Here is a 26,996-nt window from a genome sequence, read left to right on the forward strand (position 1 = left end):
ATCCAGAGAATAATGTTAAAAGTCACTTTCAATCCACAGGCAGTCTTTGCTGACATATTCAAAAGTGGATACCTAATTTTTTTTAAGCTGAGAAACTTAGTTAAAGTGTCAATGTCTGTGGTTCAGGACACCGCCAACAATGAGAAAAGCATAGAGAAGACAAGATAATCAGAACGTAGTGATTAGGTGATGTCAAGCCTAGGTTTTAAAAGCAGGGTGATTGTAAGAGGAAGGGAGGACTGAGGGAGGTAAGGAATTCCATAGATTTGAGTTTCTGGCAAAGAATGAATAGAGTGGGTGTCAATAAGTTGGAGTAGAAAACAGCTCTGGGCCTAGTCGGCCCGGCTTCAGACTGCACCAACTCAGCAAGGGCTGCAGCCGTGTGGGCTGACAGGCAACAGCAAGGGCACTGGCAGGGGTGGGAGCATGGGATGATGTCATCCTGAGAGAGGAAAGCAGGTCGTGCTCCACTGACCCACTGCCACTCTTCCGGGGTGGTGCCTCAGCAATCCTACTGATCTGTTGGAGAACAGATTGATGGACTGCTGTGATGCCCTGGAAGCCCCTTTGAACACTGGTATCCAGAGCCATGATGGCAGCGGTCTGAGCTTCCACTGCAGCACAAACAGCTTCCATCAGAGTTCTGAGTGAAAGTAGTGACATTGGCCGACAGATGCTGCCCGACGGAAACCCAGCGTAAGCTCGAGGAACAGCACCTCATCTTCCAATTAGGCACTTTACAGCCTTCCAGACTCAATATCGAGTTCAACAATTTCAGATCATAACCTCGGCCCCTATTACATTTTTACATATATTTTTTTATCCACACCTTTGTTTTGTGCCCTTCCCCCTTTTTTTCCTCTCCCACATGGCAGCTGTCTCTCATTCTGCCAACGCATTTCACACCTAATCTAGAGCCGTCTTTTGTCTCTTTACTAGTCCTATCACCATCTCGTCTCGCTTTGAATACCTCTTAATGTCTCTTCACTTCTCTTTTGTTCTTTCATCCCCATTTCCCAGCCCCCAAACTGGCCTTTTAATCGGTTTCATTTCCTGTGTTTTTTCAGTCCTGACGAAGGGTTTCGACCTGAAACGTTGACTCTATTTCTCTCTCCACGGATGTTGCCTGGCCTGCTGAGTTTTTCCAGCATTTTCTGTTGTTATTTCGGATTTTCAGCATCCGCAGTATTTTGCTATCATGAGATGCTGCATCATGGTGGGTTCCACAGGTGTGCTGATGGAGGTGACCACCCGTTCTATGGTGGAAAGAATGGACTCCAAACTTTCCGCAAAGCCCTGTGCCAAGTTGGTGCTGGGCTCAATGCTCCTTGACACTGAGCGCAGGCTTTCTAGTGCACCAAGCATTTGGTTATGTACACCCATCAACCTTCTTCTGTAGTCTGGCCCATCAAAGTCCTCATCTGTGTCCTCTGCAGCAGAACTAGTGTGTGACCTCGCCCTCCGGCGAGCTGGCACCTGCGCTATCCTTTCCTCCGCCCTGGCTCCTGTGCACTTGTGCCCGGTGTCTCAACACATGCAGATCCCTCCTCTATTTTAGCCTATAAAATATGCGCAGTATCAATCTCTGAGCTGGTGGCTGCCAGTGTAAGATCGAGTGACGGTGTCTCTTCATCGTCACTGTCTTCTTCCTCTTCCTCCACCGACTTGGGAAGGTTCCAGTTCTTGGGTATCTAAAATGAAAAAGGGTCAAGGGTTGGGTTCTGGTGAGGGAAGAGGAGAAAGTAAGAAGTGCGTGCTTACACCATCTGCAGCTTTTGAGTCTGAAGGGATTGTGGGGTGAGGGAGAAGTGGGATGAGAGGAGGAGGATTAGGTAAGCAGATACCCTCATCATCGATCCTTTCAGCCCCGCCAGTGGCTACAGCCTCAGCAATGCCCCTTCCCATGATGGCCAGCACTGCCTCCTCCATGGGGCTTAAAACATGCAGGCACTTGTCCACCTCCAGTTCTTTGCTGCTACTTGCTGTTATGCGCCACCTTCTCCTGCAAGAAAGAGTGAAGTGTGTCAGTGCGTGTCGTGCAATATGTGTGGGTGATATGGCTGTCATGGTTGAATAGCTGCCAATGTGTGCGAGCTGTGAGTTGTGGGTGTGAGGCTTGCAACAGTGTGTGAGGGTGAGGTAAAGCATATGAATGGTAGGGTTGAGTCCTGATGAATAAAGATTGTTGGGAGGTGAGTGATGGGGTGTAGTGAATTGAGCAGTGGATGAGGCTAGTGGTGCAGTTGGTAGGATATGGCATTTGAAGATTGAACTCACTGACAACTCGTGTGAGATCATTAAATTTCTTCCTGCACTGCATCCATGTTCTTGGAGCAACACTCCTGCCATTGACCTCTGCTGCTGCTGCTACTTTGGATACAGGATGTCCCTCCTTCTTTCCACCAAGACCTCCAGCGCAGTGTCTGAAAACTAGTGCTGCACGTTATCTCACATGTTCACCCATTACTCAAAGTATAATAGCGGACCCCCCCCCCCCCCCCAATGCCTGCAGCCAATGACCAGCGCGGGTATCGCTGGCTGCCCACTGCAACCATGTACAGCAGCAGGCAGCACGAGTTTACTGTGCCACCCGCAACACAATGAACGGGTGCGGGTTAATCGCGTACCCGCGTTGCCCACGCTTGTTTTCAGGGGTTAGCTCATTTCTCCCCCCATGATGTTTTGAAGTAAAGATCACTATTTCTTGTTGCAACTATCAGTGTGTTTGTAGTACTGATCAAAATTTTAGTTATCCTGATCACTTTTTTCTGGTACTAATCACTGTGCTTGTAGTATTGATCACTGTATTTTTGTAGTACCAATCACCCTGTTGTGTAGCACTGATCGCTATATATTTGTAAAAGTACTGATCACTATTTATTGTAGTACCGATTATTGCTTTTTGTAGTACTGGTAACTGTTTTTATTATACTGATTACTACCTTTTATAGTACTGATCACTGTTTTTGTAGCATCAATTATGTGGCACTGATCACTGTGTTTTTGCTAATTGCAGAGAGATGGGTGCTCTGGCTTTATTGATTCTCCCTTTATTGGTGGCTGGGATTGCTGGCATTGCTTACATTTACAAAAGAATAATGCGACTGATGTCCAAATCAGCTGTGCGGAACAAAGTGATCGTGATAACCGATGCTATATCAGGACTTGGGAAAGGTGAGAAATCCAGTATTCTTTGTGAATAGTTCCTGCATTTATTTGGACTTTTGCCATATAAAAAAGGTTACCATATAACAACTTGCATTTATATAGAGTAAAACATCCCAAGGTGCTTCACAATAGCGTTATCAGACAAAATTTGACACTGAGCCACATAAGCAGATATTAGGACACGTTACCAAAAGTGTGGTCAAAGAGGTAGGTTTTAAGGAGCATCTTAAAGGAGGAAAGAGAGAGAGAGAGAGCTGTAAAGGTTTAGGGAGGGAATTTCAGAGCTTGGGGCCTAGACAGCTGAAGGCACGGCTGCCAATGGTGGAGCGATTAAAATAGGGGATGCGCAAGAGGCCAGAATTGGAAGAGTGCAGAGATGTAGGTTGTAGGACTGGTCAGAGGCCACTTCATCTGTGGGTTCTCTTCTATGTATCTCTTTTTAAACATTTTCTTCCAATTTTCTTTCCTTAAAATGCTGACCCTTGCCAGTGTGGTACCAACCTTCTGGTGCTTTACCCAAGTGACCACTATTGCTTTGGAACCTCTGACAGGGAATCTCGGCGGGCTACTCGCTATGGATAGTAGCACAGTTAAGCTCAATTCTGCCATCAACCAACATTCACACTAGTGATCTTTCTAGTAGGGGTCATCAAACAATGATCAGGACCAAAATTCCTGGTGGATTTTTCACCGCCTTAGCTCGGGAGCACTGAAATAATTGCTCTCTCAGCTGGGAACAGCTAAAAATGTAGATTGGGAATCAAACCCAAGATCTGTTTTCCATATGACTACACTGGCAGGTGCCTTTACTTACAAGGCAATCGAGGCAGCTTTCTATTTATCTCTGGGCCTCCATTTAGTGTCTGCCTGTGGCAGTTTAGCTCAGTTGGTAGCACTCTCACCCCACACCAGGACTTGAGCACAAAATCTAGTCTGACGCTTTAGTGCAGTACTGAGGAAGTGCTGCATTGTCAGAGGTGCCGTCTTTCGGATGAAACGTTAAACCAAAGCTGTCTGTTCAAGGTGGACTTTAAAGATCCCATGGCAATATTCGGAGAAGAGCAGCAAGTTCTCCCAGTATTGTGGTCAACATTTATCCCTCAACCAACATCACCAAAAACAGATTATCTGGTCATTTATCTCATTTGCTGTTTGTGGAACTTGCTGTGTGCAAGTTGCCTGCAGTATTTGTGAACGAAACAAGTAATTCATTGGTCATGAAACTGAAGATATCAAAGACAATTTCTATCTTTCTTGCCCAGTCATGAGATTCAATACCAATTCCCTCCTTTTCTGTTAGCCAGTGAATAAAAGTAAGGAAAAGCTAATTAGAACATGAGAAATAGGAGCAGGAGTCGGCCCTTTGAGCCTGCTCTGCCATTCAATAAAATCATGGCTGATCTTCTACCTCAACTCCACTTTCCTGCACTAGCCCCATATCCACTGATTCCTTTAGTATCCAAAAATCTAGCGACCTCTGTCTTGAATATACTCAACGACTGAGCAGCCACAGCTCTCTGGGATAGAGAATTCCAAAGATTCACAACCCTCTGAGTGAAGAAATTTCTCCTCGTCTCAGTCCTAAATGGCCGACCCCTTATTCTGAGACTGTGACCCCTGGTTCTAGACTCCTCAGCCAGGGGAAACATCCTCCCTGCATCTACACGGTCAAGCCCTGTAAGAATTTTATATGTTTCAATGCGATCACCTCTCATTCTTCTAAACTCTAGAGAATATAGGCCTAGTCTACTCAACTAGAAATGGGCTTATCCCAGATCCTTGGTCTGTGCTATTGTTGGAGGCACTGTCATTGGCCTCTGCACCACTGGACGAGGGAGGGAAAAAGTCAGGCAGGGTTCCAGCTATGATGGTTGATATATTAGGGTTCTGTTAGAATCCACTCAGGAATGTGATCAAACAACAACCCTTTATTCCCAAGTACATCTCTCACACTTTCTGCCTCTCTCCACAGTCGAGTGTGTTCTTCCCATAGCCAATGCTCACTGATCAACACTGATTTTCTTCTATTCACCCAGCAAAACCCCCCACAACTGGCTTTCTTTTTTAACGTTACACATAACTTACTTATAATCTTATATCATAACCAGACAACCCTACTACAACAGCTGTCCAGCGAACATGAGCGGGCTTCGGGGGAAGGAGACGAAAAGGCTCGGCTGTAATACCTCAATCTGAAATGGCTTGCCAACACATACTGTTGTTTAGGCTTGCACACGAAGAATCGGGGTGATGTACTGGACTGGTGTGGCTGGAGCCTGCGGAACCTTACCCAACAAGAGTCCGCACTTTTGGGGGGTGGGGTGGCTGGGAGGGGAGAAATCTGAAGGGAAAAAATACAAAAAAGGTGAAAATGTTCATGCCACAGTTTCTTTCACATAATTTACCAAAACTTAAAGAAAAAAGGATTTTGATGGTCTTAACTTACTGAAACCCTTCATGTTGTCATTACTTATATTTTTTATCCACACCTTTGTTTTGTGCCCTTCCCCCTGTTTTTCTCTCCCACATGGCAGCTGTCTCATTCTGCCAGTGCATTTCACACCTAATCTAGAGCCGTCTTTTGTCTCTTTACTAGTCCTATCACCACCTCGTCTCATTTTGAATACCTCTTAATGTCTCTTCACTTCTCTTTTGTTCTTTCATCCCCATTTCCCAGCCCCCAAACTGGCCTTTTAATCTGTTTCATTTCCTGCGTTTTTTCAGTCCTGACGAAGGGTTTTGACCTGAAACGTTGACTCTATTTCTCTCTCCACGGATGTTGCCTGGCCTGCTGAGTTTTTCCAGCATTTTCTGTTGTTATTTCAGATGTTGTCGTGCCTACAGTTCTATTCTTTTTTGTAGCTTCCTCTAGGACTTGAGCACATGATCTGGGCAGCCAGTTCAGTGCAAGATTGAGGGGCAGGCCATTAAACTGTCTGCCTGTTTGGGTGGATGTAAAAGATACCAGGGCAATATCTAATACCAAGAAAGGACAAACTGGTCATCAGATCATTTGCTATTCGTGGGACCTTGCTGTGTGTAAATCGGCTGCTGTGTTTGCCTTGAAAACAACAGTGACTGCACAGTAACAGAACCCGTTGGATCTTACTTCCATTTAATTTAATAGTTTTAGAGGATGGGTGTTCTTGCATATAAGTTGATAAGTTACTCCTCAAAATAATAGGGTTCAAAAGCACTTATTGTTGATGTGCATAGAGTACAGGAAACTTTTTTTTATCCAGCACCGACGGGACCGACGTGGTGCCGGTTCATCAAAAATTCCGGATAACCGAAAGCTATAGTAAAAGATATGGAGCTGAGCTCCGTATAAAGCAACAGCTTCAGAACAATGGCCACAAGTTACAAGCGTCTCTGTAGCTTAGCAACAGCTGCAGCCACACCCTTGCACAGCAACAAATGGAGGAAGGCAAGTAATAAAAGTTACCTGAACCTACTCCTGAATTTTGCCGGTTAACCGAGATTTCCGGTTATTTAGGTGCCGGTAAATCGAAAGTTTCCTGTATTAAGCATACAGTGATAACTATTCTTCATAATAATTACACACACACTTATGGCGATACCTTGTGAGTTCACTGGAGATTTCACACGTTAAAGTTCTCGAGCTCGAGGGGACGAGTTCACAGCTAATCAGGTCTCATTGACTTCTGAGATCTCTCTCCTAACCCCCCTCCTTTTAAACCTTTTTTTTCAACTCGGCTACGTGAGAATCCACGTGCTTCATAGCATTACCTCATTCAATTACAAAAGCAAAATACTGCGGATGCTGGAAATCTGAACTAAAAACAGAAAATGCTGGAAATACTCAGCAGGTCAGGCAGCATCTGTGGAGAGAGAAACAGAGTTAACGTTTCAGGTCGATGACCCTTCGTCAGAACTGAAAGGTTAACTCTGTTTCTCTCTCCACAGATGCTGCCTGACCTGCTGAGTATTTCCAGCATTTTCTGTTTTTACCTCATCCAATTAGCTGTTCACCCTTACCAATAGGGTGTTTTAACAGGAATAACTCCCCAACTTTGTTCCAGCTTTCCCTTGACCAAACTGTCAATCAGATCATTTAACCGGAGAGAGTTACAGAGACATTAATGAACAAAGGCTCCCCCCTACAGGCGACGTTATCACTTGCCTTGCACAAATGTGACCTTGTTCTGGGAGGACAGCGGAGAGATCTATAGGACCAGAATTTTCATGCAGCCGTGCGTGCGGGATTGGAGGCAGGTCGGGAATAAAAGTCGCAAAAAATGGGAGCGCGTCGGATCCCGCCTCCTCATAGCTTTAACTCGGGTGCGTTTGCCAGCGTGGCACGGACCCGAACGGCAGAGGTGGGCAACCTAATTTAGCTCATTAATACCTTGCTGTCAGACCCTTAACAGCGTTTTTAACCAGACCTTTTGAATTTCACTGCGTGACCACGGGAATCACGCAGCTCGCGAACCACGTCTGTCAAGCTGAGGCGGAAGCTCAGTGGCCATTGATCGAGGTCATTAATGGAGAGCATGGAAAGCGCAATAAATACTCCCACATGACACCTCATTACTTGCCTAAGGGAAAGGTTCTTGTTGAGTGCATTTTGAGCATAGATTTCAGTGTCTAGATTTTGCAAGTCTTTTCTGCAAATTCGAAAGACACTATCTTCTCATTGATACTATCACACCATTGACAGATTGCTCCTCTGATCTCTACTTGACCTGCCATCTATTACATCAGCACGGGTGCCATTTATACTGTCCCACCTTGGTCCTCAGAATTGGACTAGGATGAGCCCCAACACCAGCAGCAACAACAACATTCTCCTCAATGACCTGATGCTGCACAGGGCAGATGGCACCAGCGCAGGGCTGCACCGCGCCGGAGACAATACCCCCAACACAGGGGATACAGGCAGAGGATGAGCTTCCTCAACATGACTGAGCAGCAATGTCAAAGGAGGCTCAGGCTATCGTGCCAGGTCGTCGCAGACATTTGCAGTTTGCTGGAGCAAGACCTGCAGCCCAGAGGACCGGGTGGATATGCCTTATCAGTGGCTGTCGAAGTCACCAGCGCCCTCAACTTCTTCGCCTCAGACTCCTTCCAGGGATCTACAGCAGACTTTTGCAGCATCTCGCAGTCGGCCACCCACAGATGCATCACACAGGTCACCAATGCCATTTTTGACAAGTCAGCCAATTTGATCAACTTTGCTACTGATGATGCCAGTGTTGCTGGGCAGCGCTTGACTTTGCCACTCTGCCTGGCTTCCCACGGGTGCAGGGCATCATCGACTGCACACATGTGGCCATTAGGCCACCCCATTATCACCCAGGAGTGTTTGTGAACCACAAGGTCTTCCACTCCCTCAATGTGCAGCTGGTCTGCAATCAGAGGAAGATCATCATGCATGTGTGTGCCAAATTCCCTGGCAGTTGTCATGACTCTCTCGTCTTGTGCCAGTCCACCCTCCCTCAGCTCTTCACACCACCAAACACACTTGCTGGCTGCTTGGAGACAAGGGCTATCCACTGAAGACGTGGCTCATGACACCCTTGAGGCCAAGTACTGAGGCCGAGGAGAGATATAATGAAAGCCACATGTCCACCAGATGTGTCATAGAGGAAACAATAGGCATGTTGAAAATGTGCTTCAGATGCCTTGACAGATCTAGAGGAGCCCTTCCTTATGCACCAGCCAGAGTCACCAGAATCATCGTGGTCTGCTGCGTGCTGCACAACATAGCACAGCAGCGAGGATTTGTGCTGCATGAGGAGCAAGGTGCAGAGTGCACAGCCTCTTCAAAGGAGGAGGAGGATGATGAGCATCAGCTGGAAGACAATGAGGAGGAGCAGCAGGAATCTGAGGTCCAGATGCCAGCAGCACCCGAGCACATTGCTGCCCAGGAGGCCAGTGGTGGCCTCATCATGGCCAGATTTACTTAACTTCCTGCATTACACCCATATGGCTGCCACATGCTGGGCCAGGTTCCCTCGACCCCCCCCACCCACCCCCCACAACACCATAAAGCATCCCTACAATGACCAAGCCATTTCTTTCACACTGACTCCCATTGCTGGAGGTAACGTTATGTCTCACCATTCGCTCCAACTCACAAAGTCACTTCCAAAGTAGCATAGAAAAATGGGCATGTCTGGAAAGTGGTGAAAATAAATAGTTTTATATGTGACATAACAGTAATGGAACCTTAACAATATCACTTCTTTAAACGCCCATGTGCTTACCCTTGTGCATCTACTTCTGTGTCATTTTTCATTTTTGCGTGCTTCTACGAGGTGCAACCCCTGTGGCTTCAGCAGAGGGAGAGGCAGCCTGCTAACTTCCCTGCTGCGACTGTGTCGCCACTTTGACAGATGTCCTCTAAATCTTGGAGCCTGTGATGGCCCCGCCAAAGTCTGCTCCTCCTGCGACTGTGCAGGGGAAGTCTCGGCCATCGCGATTCGAGGAGGCATCTGGGGCTCTGACTGAGGGAGAGGCAACGGGGGAGAAGTGTGAGAGGAGCCCCCACTTCCATGTCCCCTCTCACCATCATCCCTCGCATGGGCCATCTGCACTTCCCTGCTAGCAAGGATGAGAGAGAGCACTTTGCTGCACAGCAGTGGGGCCATGAGGACCCAAGTCTATGTTGACATCCCTCCTAGAGAGGAGGTCTATAAGCCTCTGCCATCTGTTCCCCATAGATAGCATATGCTCATGTGAGTGGCGCATTAGCTGCTCCATGCAGGTGGCCTTCCTTTTCATGGAAGAGCTTACAGTCGTCATCACCTGTGACATAGTGGTGCTCATGGAGATGGGCTCCGCCATTCTCTGCACATTTGCAGACATCACGGCCGCAAAAACTGTCAGATCCTCCTGCACTTCTTCCTGCACCTCCAGGATCGCCCTCTTTCTCAATGGCCCCCCAGGCAGAGCGTTTGCATGCAGCTGAGCAGAGCTGGGAGTGTTCTGTGCCCTCCGGCGAGGAGTCTCTACTGCTGTCCCCGTCTCCACCATCTCCTCTTGCTCACTTGTGACTTGTGAGACACCAGGTGACAACACTACTCTATCTCACGTAGGACCCACCGACGTGTGTGTATCTGCACTGGTGCTGGGTGTGCTTACGTCTTGTGATGGTGCCTGCTATATGCCATATGGCTGTATGAGATGTAATTCTGTCACCAGGTTGCCGAGAGGTCCCCCTCTCTCCGTCACCCACCGCCAGCTGCTCCGCAACTCCTGAAACCTCCAGGGCGACCTCCTCTGCTGCTGTCAGTGGTGAAGGATGGAGGGCCACCTCTGATTCTCTCCCTCTCCCTGTTATTGTGTGCTCGTTTCTCCTGCAAGGAGGGAAAGAAGAGAAGTTTGAGTGAGTGAATGGCATGAGTGTAAGGAATGTGTGGGTTACATCTTTAGAGGGTGACTATGAGGGAGTGTGGTGCCAGTGCCAAATGGCCTCATTGTGTGCTGTTAGTTGGTATGATTGCATTAGGATGAGGGTGAGTGTGAGGGATGGTTAGTCAGATGGGGATGTGAGTATGTAGAGAGAGAGGGGTGAATGTGCAAGGTTTGTTAGTGTGAGTAATGATGTGCAGGAGCAGGCTTGGGAAGGCAGAGTGATGGGGATGTGATGACAGGCACAGCAGGATGAAGTTGAGTGTGGTTTTGCACTCACCTTCCCTGATCTCATGAGATCATTGAAGCGCTTCCGGCACTGCACCCAGGTCCTCCTCAGCACATCCCTGCTGTTCACCTCCTCTGCAATTTGGAGCCAGGCTCTTTTAGTCTCCTGGGGAGGTCTCTTGCACCCATCAGCAGGGAAGGGGACCTTCCTGCGTGCTCTGACTCCCTCCACAAGAATATGTAGGGAGTCATCGGAAAACCTGGGTGCAGCCCTCTGTCTCTGTGAGGCCATCTCTGCAAGGCTGAGCAATAACCAGATGGTGATGTGTATTCCCTGCACACTCCTAGATGAATCTTCAAATGCAATGTGGCCAAGGCTGCTTTAAATATCCCTGCTGGAAATGAGTCATCGATGACATCATCAGACCTGCACCATTTAAGAGGGCCGGGAAACGCACAGGCCTGCCTTAATAGGCGCCATTAACGGAAAGCTGCTCTGAGGAGCGGGATGATAAGAACGCAGTTCCGACCTGCCACGCCGACCGCCCGCACCGGCCAGAGTGTCTATTGACACCACCGGAGTGTCAGCCAATGAGTTGGATACAGGGCGCAATTTACAGCCGGCAGGGCTTACAGCCAAACAATGCATTTTTCAGCAAACAGCAAAGCAACAAAGTCTATTTAAAAAGGTCCTCTACAAACTACAACAAACAGAACTCGTGCGTACAATCAATCCCAGCCACTTACAGCAGTGTGGTCTCCAGGCGTGACCAGGTCCCAATCATCTCCATTCTGGCCGAGAATAGTGGTGTCACTATATGCAGCCAACTTTTATTTGCCACAGACTAACTGAACATTACTGAAACACAACATTTGAAAAGCTAAAAGTTAATATAAAGACCTCAAGACAATTTGATTAACCTTTACAATGAGAGGAGAATCCAGTGGGTTCTGTAAGGATGTGCGAACCTCCCCACTAGACTTACCTTTCTGTACTCCACCCAGATAATGCTCAACAGCTAAGCAGTAAAACCTGGCCCATTGTGACCCGACCAGCGTAGCTGTACACGTATCAGAATGGCCTCAATGCCAGTGGTCTTGGTAGACTCAATGGTCTCGCAAAATGGTCATTTTGTTCTGCCACTCCATGTGTGTGATGGACCCTGGGTATTGGAGGTGGAAACTGTCAAGCTGCCGAATTTGACGGGAGTAACGTGCAGGGCTCAAGCCAAGCAGAAAGATGGTAATAAGAGCACTTTAAGCTTTGATTGAAGCTTGACCTCCTGTTAGCTGGAAACGCTTTATTTCAGTGCTCCAAATGCAGAACTGGCTCTTTGAATATAAGACAGTGCTTTATTATCTATATTAGTGCATCCTTTGATGACATACTACCCAGATAAGTGAATCAGTTGACATTTAACTAAGTACCACCAATGGTTTGGATGGCACATGACCCCTGTTTTCTTAAGGCCACATTTGTTTCCTACAGTGACAAACTGGTTGGCAATTAGCTGCAGATCCTCCTGATTATGTGCCTCTAGAGCACAGTCATCTGCAAACAAAAGCTCACGTGTCACCTCCTCTTGTGGTCCCTACTTCTGCAGTTGGAGGTTGTGTCTTCTAGTGATAGAAATTAACTACTCTAACAGTATATTAGTATCAACCTTGGCTCAGTGGTAGCGCTCTCACCTCTGAATTAGAAGGTTGTGGGTTCCATTCCCACTCCAGAGACTTGAGCACATAATCCAGGCTGCGCTCCACTGCAGTGCTGAGGGAGTGCTGCACTGTCAGAGGCGCCGTCTTTCTGGTCAGACGTTAAACCGATGCCCCGTCTGCCCTATCATCAGATGAACATAAAAGATTCGAAGAAGAGCAGGGGAGCGCTCCCAATGTCCTGGCCAATATTTATCCCTCAACCAACCCATAAAAACAGATTATCTGGCCATTATCACATTGCTGTTTGTGGGACCTTACTGTGTGCAAATTGGCTGCCGCGTTTCCTGCATTACAACAGTGACTATACTTCAAAAAGTAATTCATTGGCTGTAAAGCGCTTTGGGATATCCTGAGGTCATGAAAGTTGCTATATAAATGCAAGTTCTTTCTTTCATTCTTTTATATAGTGAATGTTCAGCATTGGCACTAAAAACCTTGGGGTAGATTGTTGCAGATTCTACTGCTAGTATGGATCACAAAATCATTAACTTAAATTATCAAAAACTCACGGGTACCACAAATTGGGCATTCTGACCTGCACGTCCAATTCTCCAACCAACTCTTGCATCAAGTGAGATTCAGCACTGGGTGCAGAGATTCGGAAAGTATAGCGAATTGGACAAGGCAATTCAGAGAACAAAATGACAGAGAAAATATTCTACACATGTTTTGTGTGTGTGTAATTTCATTCAAACCTTAAGCAAATTAATTAGCGATGATGTAAAATATGCAAAAAAAGAAACAAGAAACTAGTACAGTAAATGGTAAATTAGTGCTCGTTCTGAGATGTAGGCTCCCGGCAACTAAGAAATGGTTTAAGACTACCCCAAGTCATTTCACCTAGAACTATTACCATAAGGAGACAGAGGAGACTTTAATCCATTCAATCCAAGCTAGGTTCAAACCCAGGTCCAGAGGTGGGAGGCCAGTGTGTAACACAATTCACCACCCAGTCCCCCAGTAGGTTTTTGCAAATAAACACAGCAGTTTTTAAAAAAATGTACCTTGCCAGACTCTGAAGATTCACATCAGAGGAACAGCGTGCAAATTAGTGGGAATACTATAGCATTCAATGAACTTTATCTTGGGGATTGAACATTTTGACAGTGCCAAGGTTTGACCCAGTACTATACACCCAGAAAAAAAAATTGCTTCAACTCCACGTGTAGACACAGCGAAGGTCCATTTGATGAACGTCTGTTCCCTTATATACACCGTATACACAACAAAATGGGAAAATGCCCTTGGAAGTGATATCACTGACAGTTGATATCAGAGTCAGCTATACAGCCTTTCATCAGCATAAATGGTTTAAAGCTATATATAGGGGTGATCAAAATGCCTTTAGGACAGTTGTAAAGCCTATATTTAGGCAAGCAGTCCTCTCTTCCTGGTCTTGAATTAACCTGTGACATTCCGTGAATAAAGGATACAGAAGTCCTGTTTAACCAGCAGAGCAAATTTTACTGAAAACTCTGATGTATATGTGCATCTTTGTTTGTTTTCATGCGGTGGTGGTTTAGGGGGACGTGACTTATCTTTAGGGGTGTAGAACAAGGGGTAATAGATACAAGATTAAATGTAAAACACTTAGTACAGAGTAAGCCGATCTACCACAGGATTATGAGGTTGTGGAGATAGAGGAACAGATATGTAGGCAAATCTCAGAGAAATGTGCAAATAATAGGGTAATAATAATGGGGGATTTCAACTTCCCCAATATTAACTGGGATAATCAGAGTGTGAAAGGCACAGAGGGTGTAGAATTCGTAAAGTGCATCCAGGAGAGCTTTTTGAGCCAGCATGTAGAAGGTCCCACAAGAGAGGGGGCGGTACTGGACCTAATTCTAGGGAATGTGGCCGGCCAAGTGGAAGAAGTGCTAGTAGGTGAGCACTTTGGTGACAGTGACCATAATATGGTGAGATTTAAGGTGGTCATGGAAAAGGACAGGGATGGGCCGGAAATAAAGGTTCTAAATTGGGGGAAGGCCGATTTTAATAGGATAAGGCAGGATCTGGCCAAAATGGACTGGGATCAGCTACTGGTAGGAAAATCCGCATCGGAGCAATGGGAGGCTTTCAGAAGGGAGATTGAGATCATACAATGGCAACATGTTCCCGTAAAGGTCAAGGGTGGTTCCAAAAACCACAGGGAACCGTGGATGTCAGGGGATATACGAGAATGGATTAGAAAAAAAAGGAGGGCTTTTGGCAGATACAAAAGGCTAAAGACGGAGGAAGCCCTAGAGGAGTACAAAAAGTGCAGGGGGATACTTAAAAGAAATTAGGAGATCAAGGAGGGGCCATGAAATAACACTGGCGAGCAAAATAAAGGAAAATCCTAAGATGTTTTATAAGTATATTAAGGGTAAGAGGATAACTAGGGAAAAAATAGGGCCCATTAGGGACAAAAGTGGCAATCTGTGTGTGGAGCCGGAAGATGTAGGAGGGGTTCTAAATGAATTTTTTGCATCTGTTTTCACTATGGAGAGGGACGATGTAGACATAGAAATAGGGCGGGGGGACTGTGATATGCTCGAACACATTAACATTGAGAGGGAGGAGGTATTGGCGGTTTTAGCAGGCCTAAAAATGGATAAATCCCCAGGCCCGGACGAAATGTATCCCAGGCTGCTGTGTGAGGCAAAGGAAGAGATTGCGGGGGCTCTAACACACATATTCAGAACCTCTCTGGCCACAGGGGATGTGCCAGAGGACTGGAGAACCGCTAATGTAGTTCCATTATTCAAGAAGGGGAGTAGGGAAAAACCGGGGAACTACAGGCCAGTGAGCCTAACATCAGTGGTGGGAAAATTATTGGAAAAAATTCTGAGGGACAAAATCAGTCTCCACTTGGAGAGGCAAAGATTAATCAGGGATAGTCAACATGGCTTTGTCAAGGGAAGATCATGTCTGACTAATTTGATTGAATTTTTTGAGGGGGTGACTAGGTGTGTGGATGAGGGTAACGCAGTGGATGTGGTATACATGGATTTCAGTAAGGCCTTCGATAAAGTCCCGCACAGGAGACTGGTCAAGAAGGTAAGAGCCCATGGAATCCAGGGTGCCTTGGCACGTTGGATACAAAACTGGCTTAGTGGCAGAAGGCAGAGGGTGATGGTCAAAGGTTGTTTTTGTGACTGGAAGCCTGTGGCCAGTGGGGTACCACAGGGATCGGTGCTGGGTCCCTTGCTGTTTGTGGTCTATATTAATGACTTGGATATGAATGTAAAAGGTATGATCAGTAAGTTCGCGGATGATACAAAAATTGGTAGGGTGGTAAATAGCGAGGAGGGTAGTCTCAGTCTGCAGGACGATATCGATGGGTTGGTCAGATGGGCGGAACAGTGGCAAATGGAATTTAACCCGGAAAAGTGCGAGGTGATGCACTTTGGGGGGACTAACAAGGCAAGGGAATACACAATGAATGGTAAGACCCTAGGCAAGACGGAGGGTCAGAGGGATCTGGGTGTGCAAGTACACAGATCCCTGAAGGCGGCGGAACAGGTGGATGAGGTGGTAAAAAAGGCATATGGGATACTTGCCTTCATTAGCCGAGGCATAGAATATAAGAGCAAGGAGGTTATGATGGAGCTGTATAAAACACTGGTTAGGCCACAGCTGGAATACTGTGTGCAGTTCTGGTCGCCACACTACAGGAAGGATGTGATAGCTTTGGAGAGGGTGCAGAGGAGATTCACCAGGATGCTACCAGGGCTGGAACGCTTCAGCTATGAAGAGAGACTGGGCAGATTGGGTTTGTTTTCCTTGGAGCAGAGGAGGCTGAGGGGGGACATGATTGAGGTGTACAAAATTATGAGGGGCATAGATAGGATGGATACTAAGGAGCTTTTTCCCTTAGTAGAAGGGTCAATAACTAGGGGGCACAGATTCAAGGTAAAGGGCGGGAGGTTTAGAGGGGATTTGAGAAAGAACTTTTTCACCCAGACGGTGGTTGGAGTCTGGAACTCACTGCCCGGAAGGGTTGTGGAGGCTGGAACCCTCACAACATTCAAGACGCATTTGGATGAGCACTTGAAATGCCATAGCATACAAGGCTACGGACCAAATGCTGGAATATGGGGTTAGATTAGACAGGGCGTGATGGCCGGCGCGGACACGATGGGCCGAAGGGCCTCTATCCGTGCTGTATAACTCTATGACTCTATGACACAACTAGGGTCAATGGATGAAGCAGAGACCGTGTCAACATTCCAGAATAGGTTAGACAGGTGATTGAAGGAAAGGGGAATAAAGCTTTAGGGCACCGGGGATAATTCCCCTTCGAATACGTCCACCAGCAGACGGGGCCTCGGTTTAATGTCTCATCAGGAAGTTGGCACCTTTGACAGTCCAGCACTCCCTCAGTACTGCACTGGAGCGTCAGCCTAGATTGTGTACTCAAGTACACTTGGAGTACTGTGCACAGTTCTGGTTTCCACATTATAAAAAAGATATGGAGGCAATGGAGAAGGTGCAAAAATAGATTCACATGGATGATACCAGAACTGAGAGGTTATACCTATCAGGAAAGGCTGAGCAGGCTGGGGCTCCTTTCTCTAGAAAAGAGAAAGCTGAGGAGTGATCTGATAAAGGTCTTTAAGATTGTGAAAGGGTTTGATAGGTAGATGTAAAGAAGATGTTTCCACTGTGAGGGGCGGGGGAGGGCGGGGGGGGGGGGGGAGACCAAAGTAGGGGCCATCAATATAAGATAGTGATCAATAAATCCAATAGGGAATTCAGGAGAAACTTCTTTACCCAGAGAATGCTTAGAATGTGGAACACGCTACCACACGGAGTAAGAACATAAGAACATAAGAAATAGGAGCAGGAGTAGGCCAATCGGCCCCTCGAGCCTGCTCCACCATTCAATAAGATCATGGCTGATCTGATCCGAACCTCAAATCTGCTATCACTCTCCATCCCACCCGAACCCATGTGATCTCCCGGGAGAGGCGAAAAACCAGATAAAAAACCCAATGGCCAATTTGGGAGAAAAAATCTGGGAAATTCCTCTCTGACCCATCGAGGCGATCGAAACTCATCCAGGAGATCACTCTGTCCCTGTATTTTCTACAGTACTTACCTTCTGTAAGGGCGATCTCCACCCCAGCCAGGAACAGGAATAAAACCATCTCCTGAAATCTAACAGAATTAGAACACAAGAAGTAGGAGCAGAACCAGGCTACACGGCCCCTGGGCCCGCTCCGCTACCCACAGGGCCACGACCATTCCGAACCTAGACTCATGTCAAATTTCCTGCCCGCTCCCCGTAACCCCTTAATTCCCTTTACTTCTAGGAAACTATCTATTTCTGTTTTAAATTTATTTATTGATGTAGCTTCCACAGCTTTCTGGGGCAGCAAATTCCACAAACCTACCACCCTCTGAGTGAAGAAGTTTCTCCTCATCTCAGTTTTGAAGGAGCAGCCCCTTATTCTAAGATTATGCCCCCTAGTTCTAGTTTCACCCATCATTGGGAACATCCTCACCGCATCCACCCGATCAAGCCCCTTCACAATCTTATATGTTTCAATAAGATCGCCTCTCATTCTTCTGAACTCCAATGAGTAGAGTCCCAATCTACTCAACCTCTCCTCATATGACCACCCCCTCATCCCCGGGATTAACCGAGTGAACCTTCTTTGTACTGACTCGAGAGCAAGTATGTCTTTTCTTAAGTATGGACAGCAAAACTGTATGCAGTATTCCAGGTGCGGTCTCACCAATACCTTGTACAACTGCAGCAATACCTCCCTGTTTTTATATTCTATCCCCCTAGCAATAAAAGCCAACATTCCATTGGCCTTCTTGATCACTTGCTGCACCTGCATACTAACTTTTTGAGTTTCGTGCACCAGGACCCCCAGATCCCTATGTACTACAGTGCTTTCCAGTTTCTTGCCATTAAGATAATAACTTGCTCTATGATTTTTCCTGCCAAAGTGCATAACCTCACACTTTCCAGTATTGTATGCCATCTGCCAAATCTCTGCCCACTTACTTAGCCTGTCTATGTCACTTTGCAGGTTTTTTATGTCCTCCTCACTCACTACCTTCCCTCCCATTTTTGTATCATCTGCAAACTTTGATATGTTACACTCAGTCCCCTCCTCCAAATCGTTAATATAGATTGTAAAGAGTTGGGGACCCAGCACTGACCCCTGCGGAACACCACTAGTTACTGATTGCCAGTCTGAGAATGAACCATTTATCCCAACTCTCTGCTTTCTGTTGAGCCAATCCTCCACCCACGCCAGAATATTACCCCCAATCCCGTGATTTTTTATCTTGAGCAATAATCTTTTGTGTGGCACCTTGTCAAATGCCTTTTGGAAGTCTAAATACACTACGTCCATTGGTTCCCCTTTATCCACCCTGTATGTTACTTCCTCAATGAACTCAAGCAAATTTGTCAAACATGACTTCCCCTTCATGAAACCATGCTAAGTTTGTCCTGTTAAATTATGTTTATCCAAATGTCCCGTTACTGTCTCCTTAATAATGGACTCTAAAATTTTACCAACCACAGATGTTAGGCTAACAGGTCTATAGTTTCCAGCCTTCTGCCTACTACCCTTTTTAAATAAGGGTGTTACATTAGCAGTTTTCCAATCTGCCGGGACCTTTGCTGAGTCCAGGGAGTTTTGGAAAGTTATTACCAATGCATCCACAATCCCTACCGCCACTTCCCTCAAGACCCCAGGATGTAAGCCATCAGGTCCAGGGGATTTATCCGCCTTGAGTCCCATTATTTTACCAAGTACCACTTCCTTAGTGATTTTAATCGTATTTAGCTCCTTCCCCCCCCCCCCTAGAGCCCCCTGTTTGTCTAGTGTTGGGATATTCTTAGTATCCTCTACCGTAAAGACTGATACAAAATATTTGTTCAGCGTTTTTGCCATCTCCATGTTTCCCACCATTAATTTCCCGGTCTCATCCTCTAAGGGACCAACATTTACTTTAGCCACCCTTTTTCTTTTTATATAACTATGGAAACTTTTGCTATCTGTTTTTATATTTTTTGCTAATTTACTTTCATAATCTATCTTCCCTTTCTTAATCAATCTTTTAGTTATTTTTTGCTGTCTTTTAAAGACTTCCCAATCTTCTATCCTCCCACTAGATTTGGCTACCTTATATGCCCTTGTTTTTAGTCGGATACTATCCTTAATTACTTTACTTAGCCACGGATGGCTATCTTTTCTTTTACACCCTTTTTTCCTCAGTGGAATATATATTTTTTGGAAGTTGTAAAATAACTCCTTAAATGTACACCACTGATCATGTACCGTCTTACCCTTTAATCTATTTTCCCAGTCCACTCTAATCAATTCCGCTCTCATACCTTCATAGTCTCCTTTATTCAGGCTCAGCACGCTTGTTTGAGATCCAATCTTCTCACCCTCTAATTGAATATGGAATTCAACCATGTTATGGTCACTCATTCCAAGGGGATCCTTTACTAGGGCATTTTTAATTAATCCTGTCTCAATACACAGGACCAAATCTAAGGTTGCTTGCCCCCTGGTCGGTTTAGTTACATACTGCTCAAGAAACCCATCCCTAATACACTCAATGAACTCATCCTCAAGGCTGCCCTGCCCAATTTGATTTGTCTAGTTAATATGATAGTTAAAATCCCCCATAATTATAGCTGTTCTCTTATTACAAGCCTCAACTATTTCCTGATTAATACTCCGTCCAACAGAGTTGCAACTGTTCGGAGGCCTATAGACTACGCCCACTAGTGTTTTTTCCCCCTTATTGTTCCTTATCTCCACCCAAACTGTTTCACTATCCTGCTCCTTTGACCCAATATCATTTCTCTGTATTATAGTGATTCCTTCCTTTATTAACATAGCCACCCCACCTCCCCTTCCTTCCTGCCTGTCCTTCCTGATTGTTAAATAACCTGGTATGTTTAATTCCCAGTCATGGTCACCCTGCAGCCATGTTTCTGTAATGGCCACAAGATCATACCCATATGTAGTTATTTGTGCCGTTAACTCATCCATTTTGTTACGAATGCTATGTGCATGCAGATAAAGAACTTTCAAATATGTTTTGTGACACTTAGTTCCTGTTTTTTCCCTTTTTACTACTTTACCTTTTACTCCATACCTTCTGTCCCTTCCTGACACGTTCTGTTTTTTAATTCCCCCACTGCTACCTAAGTCTATGACCTTCTCCGTTGTCATTTTTATTATTTGCTCTCTAGAAACCTCCCCCCCCACTAATTAGTTTAAAGCCCTCTCTACAGCCCTAGTTATATGATTCGCCAGGACTCTAGTCCCAGCACTGGCCAAGTGAAGTCCGTCCCAACGGAACAGTTCCCTCCTGTCCCAGTACTGGTGCCAGTGTCCCAAGAAGCAAAACCCATTTTTCCCACACCAGTCTTTGAGCCACGCATTTAACTCTTTAATTTTATTTATCCTAGCCAAATTCGCTCGTGGCTCAGGTAATAATCCAGAGATTATTACCCTTGAGGTTCTGTTTTTTAATTTGACCCCTAGCTGCTCATACTCCTTTAACAGAACCTTCTTCCTTGTCCTATCTACGTCGTTTGTACCAACATGGACCACGACAACTGGATCCTCCGCCTCCCACGCCAAGTTTCTTTCCAGCCCAGAAGAGATGTCCTTAACCCTGGCACCGGGCAGGCAACACAGCCTTCGGGACTCCAGCTCTTGACTGCAGAGAACCCTATCTATCCCCCTAATGATACTATCCCCTACCACTACAACATTTCTTTTTACTCCCTCCACTTGAATGGCCCCCTGTTCCACGGTGCTGTGGCCAGGTTGCTCATCCTCCCTGCAGTCCCTGCTCCCGCCCTCACAAGGAGTAAGAACCTCGAACCTGCTTGACAAGAGCAAGGGCTGCGTCTCCTTCAACACTACCTCCTGGATCCCCGTACCTGCCTCACTCGTAGTCACACTGTCCTGTCCCTGACCACGGACTACATCTGCATTAATTAATTTCATAGGTGTGACTACCTCCTGAAACAGAGTCCAGGAACTTCTCCCCCTCCCTGATGTGTCGCAGTGTCTGAAGCTCGGTCTCAAGCTCTTTAACACGGAGCCTGAGTTCCTCTAGCAGCAAACACTTATCGCAAATGTAATCACTGTGAGCCTCAATGGGGTCCACCAGCTCCCACATTTCGCAACAGTAACACATCACCTGTTCACCCATATCTATGTAATTAATTAAATTTCTTATTATTAGTTATGAAGGCCCTCTGCCCCGATATAGATGATAATATTACACCACTATTTAATAGGACTTACCAACTTAAAGGTATAGAAGAGAAGGAAAAGGACCTACCAACCAGCTGATTACCAACCTCCCTTTTGAATGCTGTCTGTGGGGCCGTCCGGTTGAATTGTCTCGCTGCTCCGCTTCCGCAGTGCTGGATTAGCCTGAGAGTAGGAAGCAAAAGAGCAAAAACACCCCCTCACCTCCCACTTGCCCGAACTCTGCTTACACTCAATGCACCGCACTCAGAGCTGCCGCACTAAGCCCGCCCCTTTTTATACCCGGATTCTACTTCCGGTTTAAACTCCCCAACAGCTTAATTTACTCTAAAAAATTAAACATACATCAAATAATTAACTTTTTCACTCACTAAAATTCAGTAAATACACTTAAATGACTTTTTCTGCCACTTACCAAACTCTGATTACACTCAATGCACCGCACTCAGAGCTGCCGCACTAAGCCCGCCCCTTTTTATACCCGAGGTGTTGAGGTGAATAGCATAGATCCATTTAAGGGGAAGCTCGATAAGCACATAAGGGAGAAAGGAATCGAAGGATATGTTGATAGCGTTAGATGAAGAGCGATGGGAGTAGGCTTGTGTGGAGCAGAAACACCGGCATAGACCAGTTGGTCCACATGGCCTGTTTCTGTGCTGTAGACTCGATATAATTCTACGCAAGTCTCTGGAGTGGGACTTGAACCCACAAACTTCAGACTCAGAGGTGAAGGTGCTACCAACTGAGTCACAGGTGACACCACATGGGATTAGGACAACTGCTCATGTGGAGGAGAAACACCAGCATGGACTAGTTGGGCCAAATGGCCTATTTCCATGTTGTAATTTCTATGTAATTCAAGAGACTGGGTGGTTCCTACCTGTACTTCACCCCCAAGTGGCTATTCTTCATCCACCAATGGGCTATTCCACCATTGAGGGGCCAAACTATGCCCTAAAAAGAATATAGCCCAGTAACACAGCCCTAGAACAAAATATGGCCCCAAAAATACCTAAATGTATTACAGGAAACTTTGTGATATCCGGCACTGACGGGACTGGCGTGTTGCCAATCTATCAAAACTGCCGGACATACAAAGTTAATGTTGAAGCATACGGAGGTTTTCATCTCCGCATCTGACAACAAACACTGTTGCTTAGCAACAGCTTCTAAAGAGTCGGCTGCAGCTGCAAGTGTCTGTAGCTGAAGCTGTTGCTATAGCTACAGACCTTGCAGTGGCTGACTGGGGGAAAAAAAAAAGAACGAGATCTAAAAAAACTTACAGAAAACGGCTCCTGATTTTTTCCGTTAGATCGAGTATTCCGGACATACAACTTCCGGATAAACCAAAGTTTCCTGTAATGGTAACAAATAGAAATGGATCTTTACATTGGGCTAAAAAAACTTAAATAGAGTTTAAGTCTACTTCAATTTAACGCCGCCTTATGCTTAACAGAATGTTCCAGAGTATTTCACAGTGGAGGAGGTCGAGTGGTCTTGTGTGGCAATGACTGGGAAAAGTTAGAAGCCCTGCAAGAGGCCCTAATTGATGTTGCAGACCCTAGTCGGGTGAGTAATTTTGTTTTAGAAATATATGTCTTCCTTAAAGTTTCGGCACCTATTTTAAACAAATTTATTGAGATGAGATTTGAAAAGTAATACAATTTTCTCCTGTCACTTTTCTCCTTTCATTATCAAGACTTTTAAGTGTGGTGAATATGAACTACTGGTTATCCATTTGACGTTGTGATTGTGTAACTGGTTATTTTGTCAATCTATACAAATGTAATCAGGAGTGATGGCTTTGAGGCAAAAAAACTGTAGAAGACTGAAAAAAAAAAACTTGATTATACTTACATAGTCATGCAGTACAGTGAAAATGGACTTCCCAACCAGGAGCGCTGTGTCTAAACGCCAGGCTTGACTGATTTGGACTGTTCCTCGAAGGCACACTTAGTCAGTCTTGGCTAGGATATCTATAACAGTGACAGGAAAAAGAAGGCAGCCCTACATTGGCAGATGATCCAAAGGATATAATTTACACAGTATGAGGAACTATCCATAAGTTGGACTGTTTTAACTTCCCAACTTTAGACTAATTTTTAAAAATTTGGACACCGAGGTGAAGGGCTAAGGCCATCACACAGGACACCATCAAAGTTGAAAATAGCAGGAAGAAAATTGTGGTAAAACAAGAAGGGCTAGGTTATATGAAATATGCATTTTATAAAGCTAGAAGTTTTATGGGTAGAAAGTTAGGCCAACAGTGTTCATGCACAAATAATTAACATACTTGTACTACATTCCTGTGTGTATTATTTGTAAGCAGGTGCTAATCTGCATATGTTAGTACTTAAAAAAAAAATTCTCAGGATATGGCCGTCGCTAGCAGGCCAGCATTTATTGCCCATCCCTACTGCCCTCGAGAAGGTGGTGGAGAGCATTCTTCTAGTACCGCTGCAGTCCATGTGGTGAAGGTGCTCCCACAACAATGTTGGGTAGGGAGCTCCAGGATTTTGACCCAGAGACCATGGAGGAACGGCGATATATGTCTAGGTCAGGATGGTGTGTGACTAGGAGGGCTATTTGGAGGTGGTGATGTTCCCATGCACCTGCTGCCCTTGTCCCTCTAGGTGGTGGAGGTGTTGGGTTTGGGAGATTCCCTGATCGGTATTTCTACCTGTGTGAGAATAAGAATAGGCTGATAATTGGAGGAGAAAAATAAATTTAAAAAGGCAATAAAATATATTTATAAGAAATAAGAACAGGAGTGGAACATTTGGCCCTTTGAGCCTGCTCCGCCATTCAATAAGATTATGGCTGATCTTCTACCTCAACTCCACCTTCCTGCGTTATCCCCATATCCCTTGATTCCTATAATATCCAAAAATCTATCTATCTCTATCTTGAATATACTCAACGACTGAGCATCCATAGCCTTCTGGGGTAGAGAATTCCAAAGATTCACAACTCTTTGAGTGAAGAAACTTAAGAACATAAGAAATAGGAGCAGGAGTAGGCCATACGGCCCCTCGGGCCTGCTCCGCCATTCAATAGGATCATGGCTGATCTGAATCTAGACTCACGTCCACTTCCCTGCCCTCTCCCCGTAACCCCTAATTCCCTTATCTGCTCGGAAAATGTCTATCTCCATTTTAAATTTATTTAATGTTGCAGCTTCCACAGCTCTCTGGGGTAGCAAATTCCATAGATTTACTACCCTCTGAGTGAAGAAGTTTCTCCTCATCTCAGTTTTGAAAGGGCAGCCCCTTATTCTAAGATTATGCCCCCTAGTTCTAGTCTCACCCATCAGTGGAAACATCCTCACCGCATCCACCCGATCAAGCCCCCTCACAATCTTATATGTTTCGATAAGATCGCCTCTCATTCTTCTGAACTCCAATGAGTAGAGTCCCAACCTTCTCCTCATCTCAGTCCTAAATGGCTGACCCTTTATTCTGAGACTGTGACCCCTAATTCAAGACTCCACAGCCAGGAGAAACATCCTCCCTGCATCTACCCTACCAAGCCCTGTAAGAATTTTGTATGTTTCAATGAGGTCACCTCTCATTCTTCTAAATTCGAGAGAATATAGGCCGAGTCTACTCAATCTACTATGGGGGCAGCACGGTGGCATAGTGGTTAGCACTGTTGCCTCACAGCGCCAGGGACCCGGGTTCAAATCCGGCCTCGGGTGACTGTGTGTGTGTGGAGTTTGCACATTCTCCCCGTGTTTGCGTGGGTTTCCTCCGGGTGCTCCGGTTTCCTCCCACAGTCCAAAGATGTGCGGGTTAGGTTGATTGGCCATGATAAAAATTGGCCCTTAGTGTTAGGGGGGATTAAATACGTGGGGTTACGGGGTTATGGGGATAGGGCTTGGGTGGGATGGCTGTCGGTGTAGGGACCGGGTGCTAGGGTTTGGATGATCCCATGATCTCGTTGAATGGCGGAGCAGGCTCGAAGGGCCGAATGGCCTACTCCTGTTCCTATCTTCTATGTTTCTATGTAATCTCTCCGCATAGAACAATCCCTCCATCTCAGGAATTAGACTGGGGAACCTTCGTTGCACTCCCTCTAAGACAAGTATATCCTTCTTTAGGTAAAGGAGACCAAAACTGTACACAGCACTCCAAGTGTGGTCTCACCAAGGCCCAATATAATTGCAGTAAGACTTTTATACTCCAATCCTTTTGTAATAAAGACTAACATACCATTTGCTTTCCTACCAGATAGCAGCTGGCTGCAGTAATTTGTCCTTTGTGACAAGGCTCTAATATGGAATGCAAATCAACATATTTGTATTTTATGATATTTTTACATTCAATCCATTTTGACCAAAGAAAAGCTGTCACTGTTCTAGAATGTAACTGCGACACGCGAAGGATTAATTGGTGACTTATTTTTTGTAGACGTTCAGTCCAAAGCTAGTGCTTCTGGAGCCAAGTGAAACCGAGAGCGTCCCCGAGAAAGCTAAGGAAATCCTCGAATCCTATGGGTGTGTGGACATGCTAATTAACAACAGCAGTCTGAAAGTTAAAGGAGGTGCTCTCAATGTCTCTTGTGAAATGGACAAGAAGATAATGGATGCAAACTATTTCGGACCAATTTCGCTGACTAAAGGTAACCAATAGCCTAAGGCTCACTGCCAGTGGGATGACACGAGCAACATTTTCATACATGATGAAAAGAAATACTTAAAAGTTGGGGACTTGGTAGCACACTTAACTTTCATAAATAACTGGCACTGTTTTCAGGACAAAAATGACTCAAAATAGAAATGAGCTGCACCAATAAAGAGCAGGAACCATGAGCCATGCATGGAACATTGAGGTGGCTATTGAGAATCATTTGAACTAGATGGGGGGGATGGAGGACAGAGAGAAAACTGGATACCAAACAAGTCTGATCACAGTAGATGCTGGTCAACAGATGGGTATGAACACAGTCTTCTTCTTAGGCAGTCCCTCGGAACCGAGGATGACTTGCTTTCACATTAAAAATGAGTTCTCAGGCGACTGATGAGTCCAATGCGGGACCTACAGTCTCTGTCACAGGTGGGGCAGACGGTGGTTGAAGGGGCGGGCGGGTGGGGTGCTTGGGTTAACGTGCGCTCCTTGCGCTTGGCTTCCGCTTGCTCCCAGCGAAGAGACTCGAGGTGTTCGGCGCCTTCCCAGATGCTTCTCCTCCACTTTGTGCGGTCTTGGGCCAGGGATTCCCAGATGTCGATGGGGATGTTACACTTTTTCAAGG

The 26,996-nt window shown here is 45.8% G+C and overlaps 1 protein-coding gene across 6 annotated transcripts in view; it reads left to right on the plus strand.

The window, feature by feature from the left end:
* The window catches only part of dhrs7cb (dehydrogenase/reductase (SDR family) member 7Cb), a 52,221-nt gene that overhangs the window by 5,513 nt on the left and 19,712 nt on the right, over positions 1-26,996 (plus strand). For all 6 annotated transcript variants that reach the window (XM_085963356.1, XM_085963353.1, XM_085963357.1 and 3 more), the window contains 3 exons: positions 3,017-3,174; positions 23,203-23,315; positions 26,156-26,366. In XM_085963356.1, coding sequence (XP_085819482.1) covers positions 3,021-3,174; positions 23,203-23,315; positions 26,156-26,366 — 478 coding nt within the window. In that variant the 5' untranslated portion in view covers positions 3,017-3,020. The remainder of the gene's footprint in view (positions 1-3,016; positions 3,175-23,202; positions 23,316-26,155; positions 26,367-26,996) is intronic.

The sequence above is a fragment of the Somniosus microcephalus genome, chromosome 21 (genome assembly GCF_052327205.1).
Source record: "Somniosus microcephalus isolate GS21.2 chromosome 21, FLI_Smic_1.0, whole genome shotgun sequence".
Classification (NCBI taxonomy): domain Eukaryota; kingdom Metazoa; phylum Chordata; class Chondrichthyes; order Squaliformes; family Somniosidae; genus Somniosus; species Somniosus microcephalus.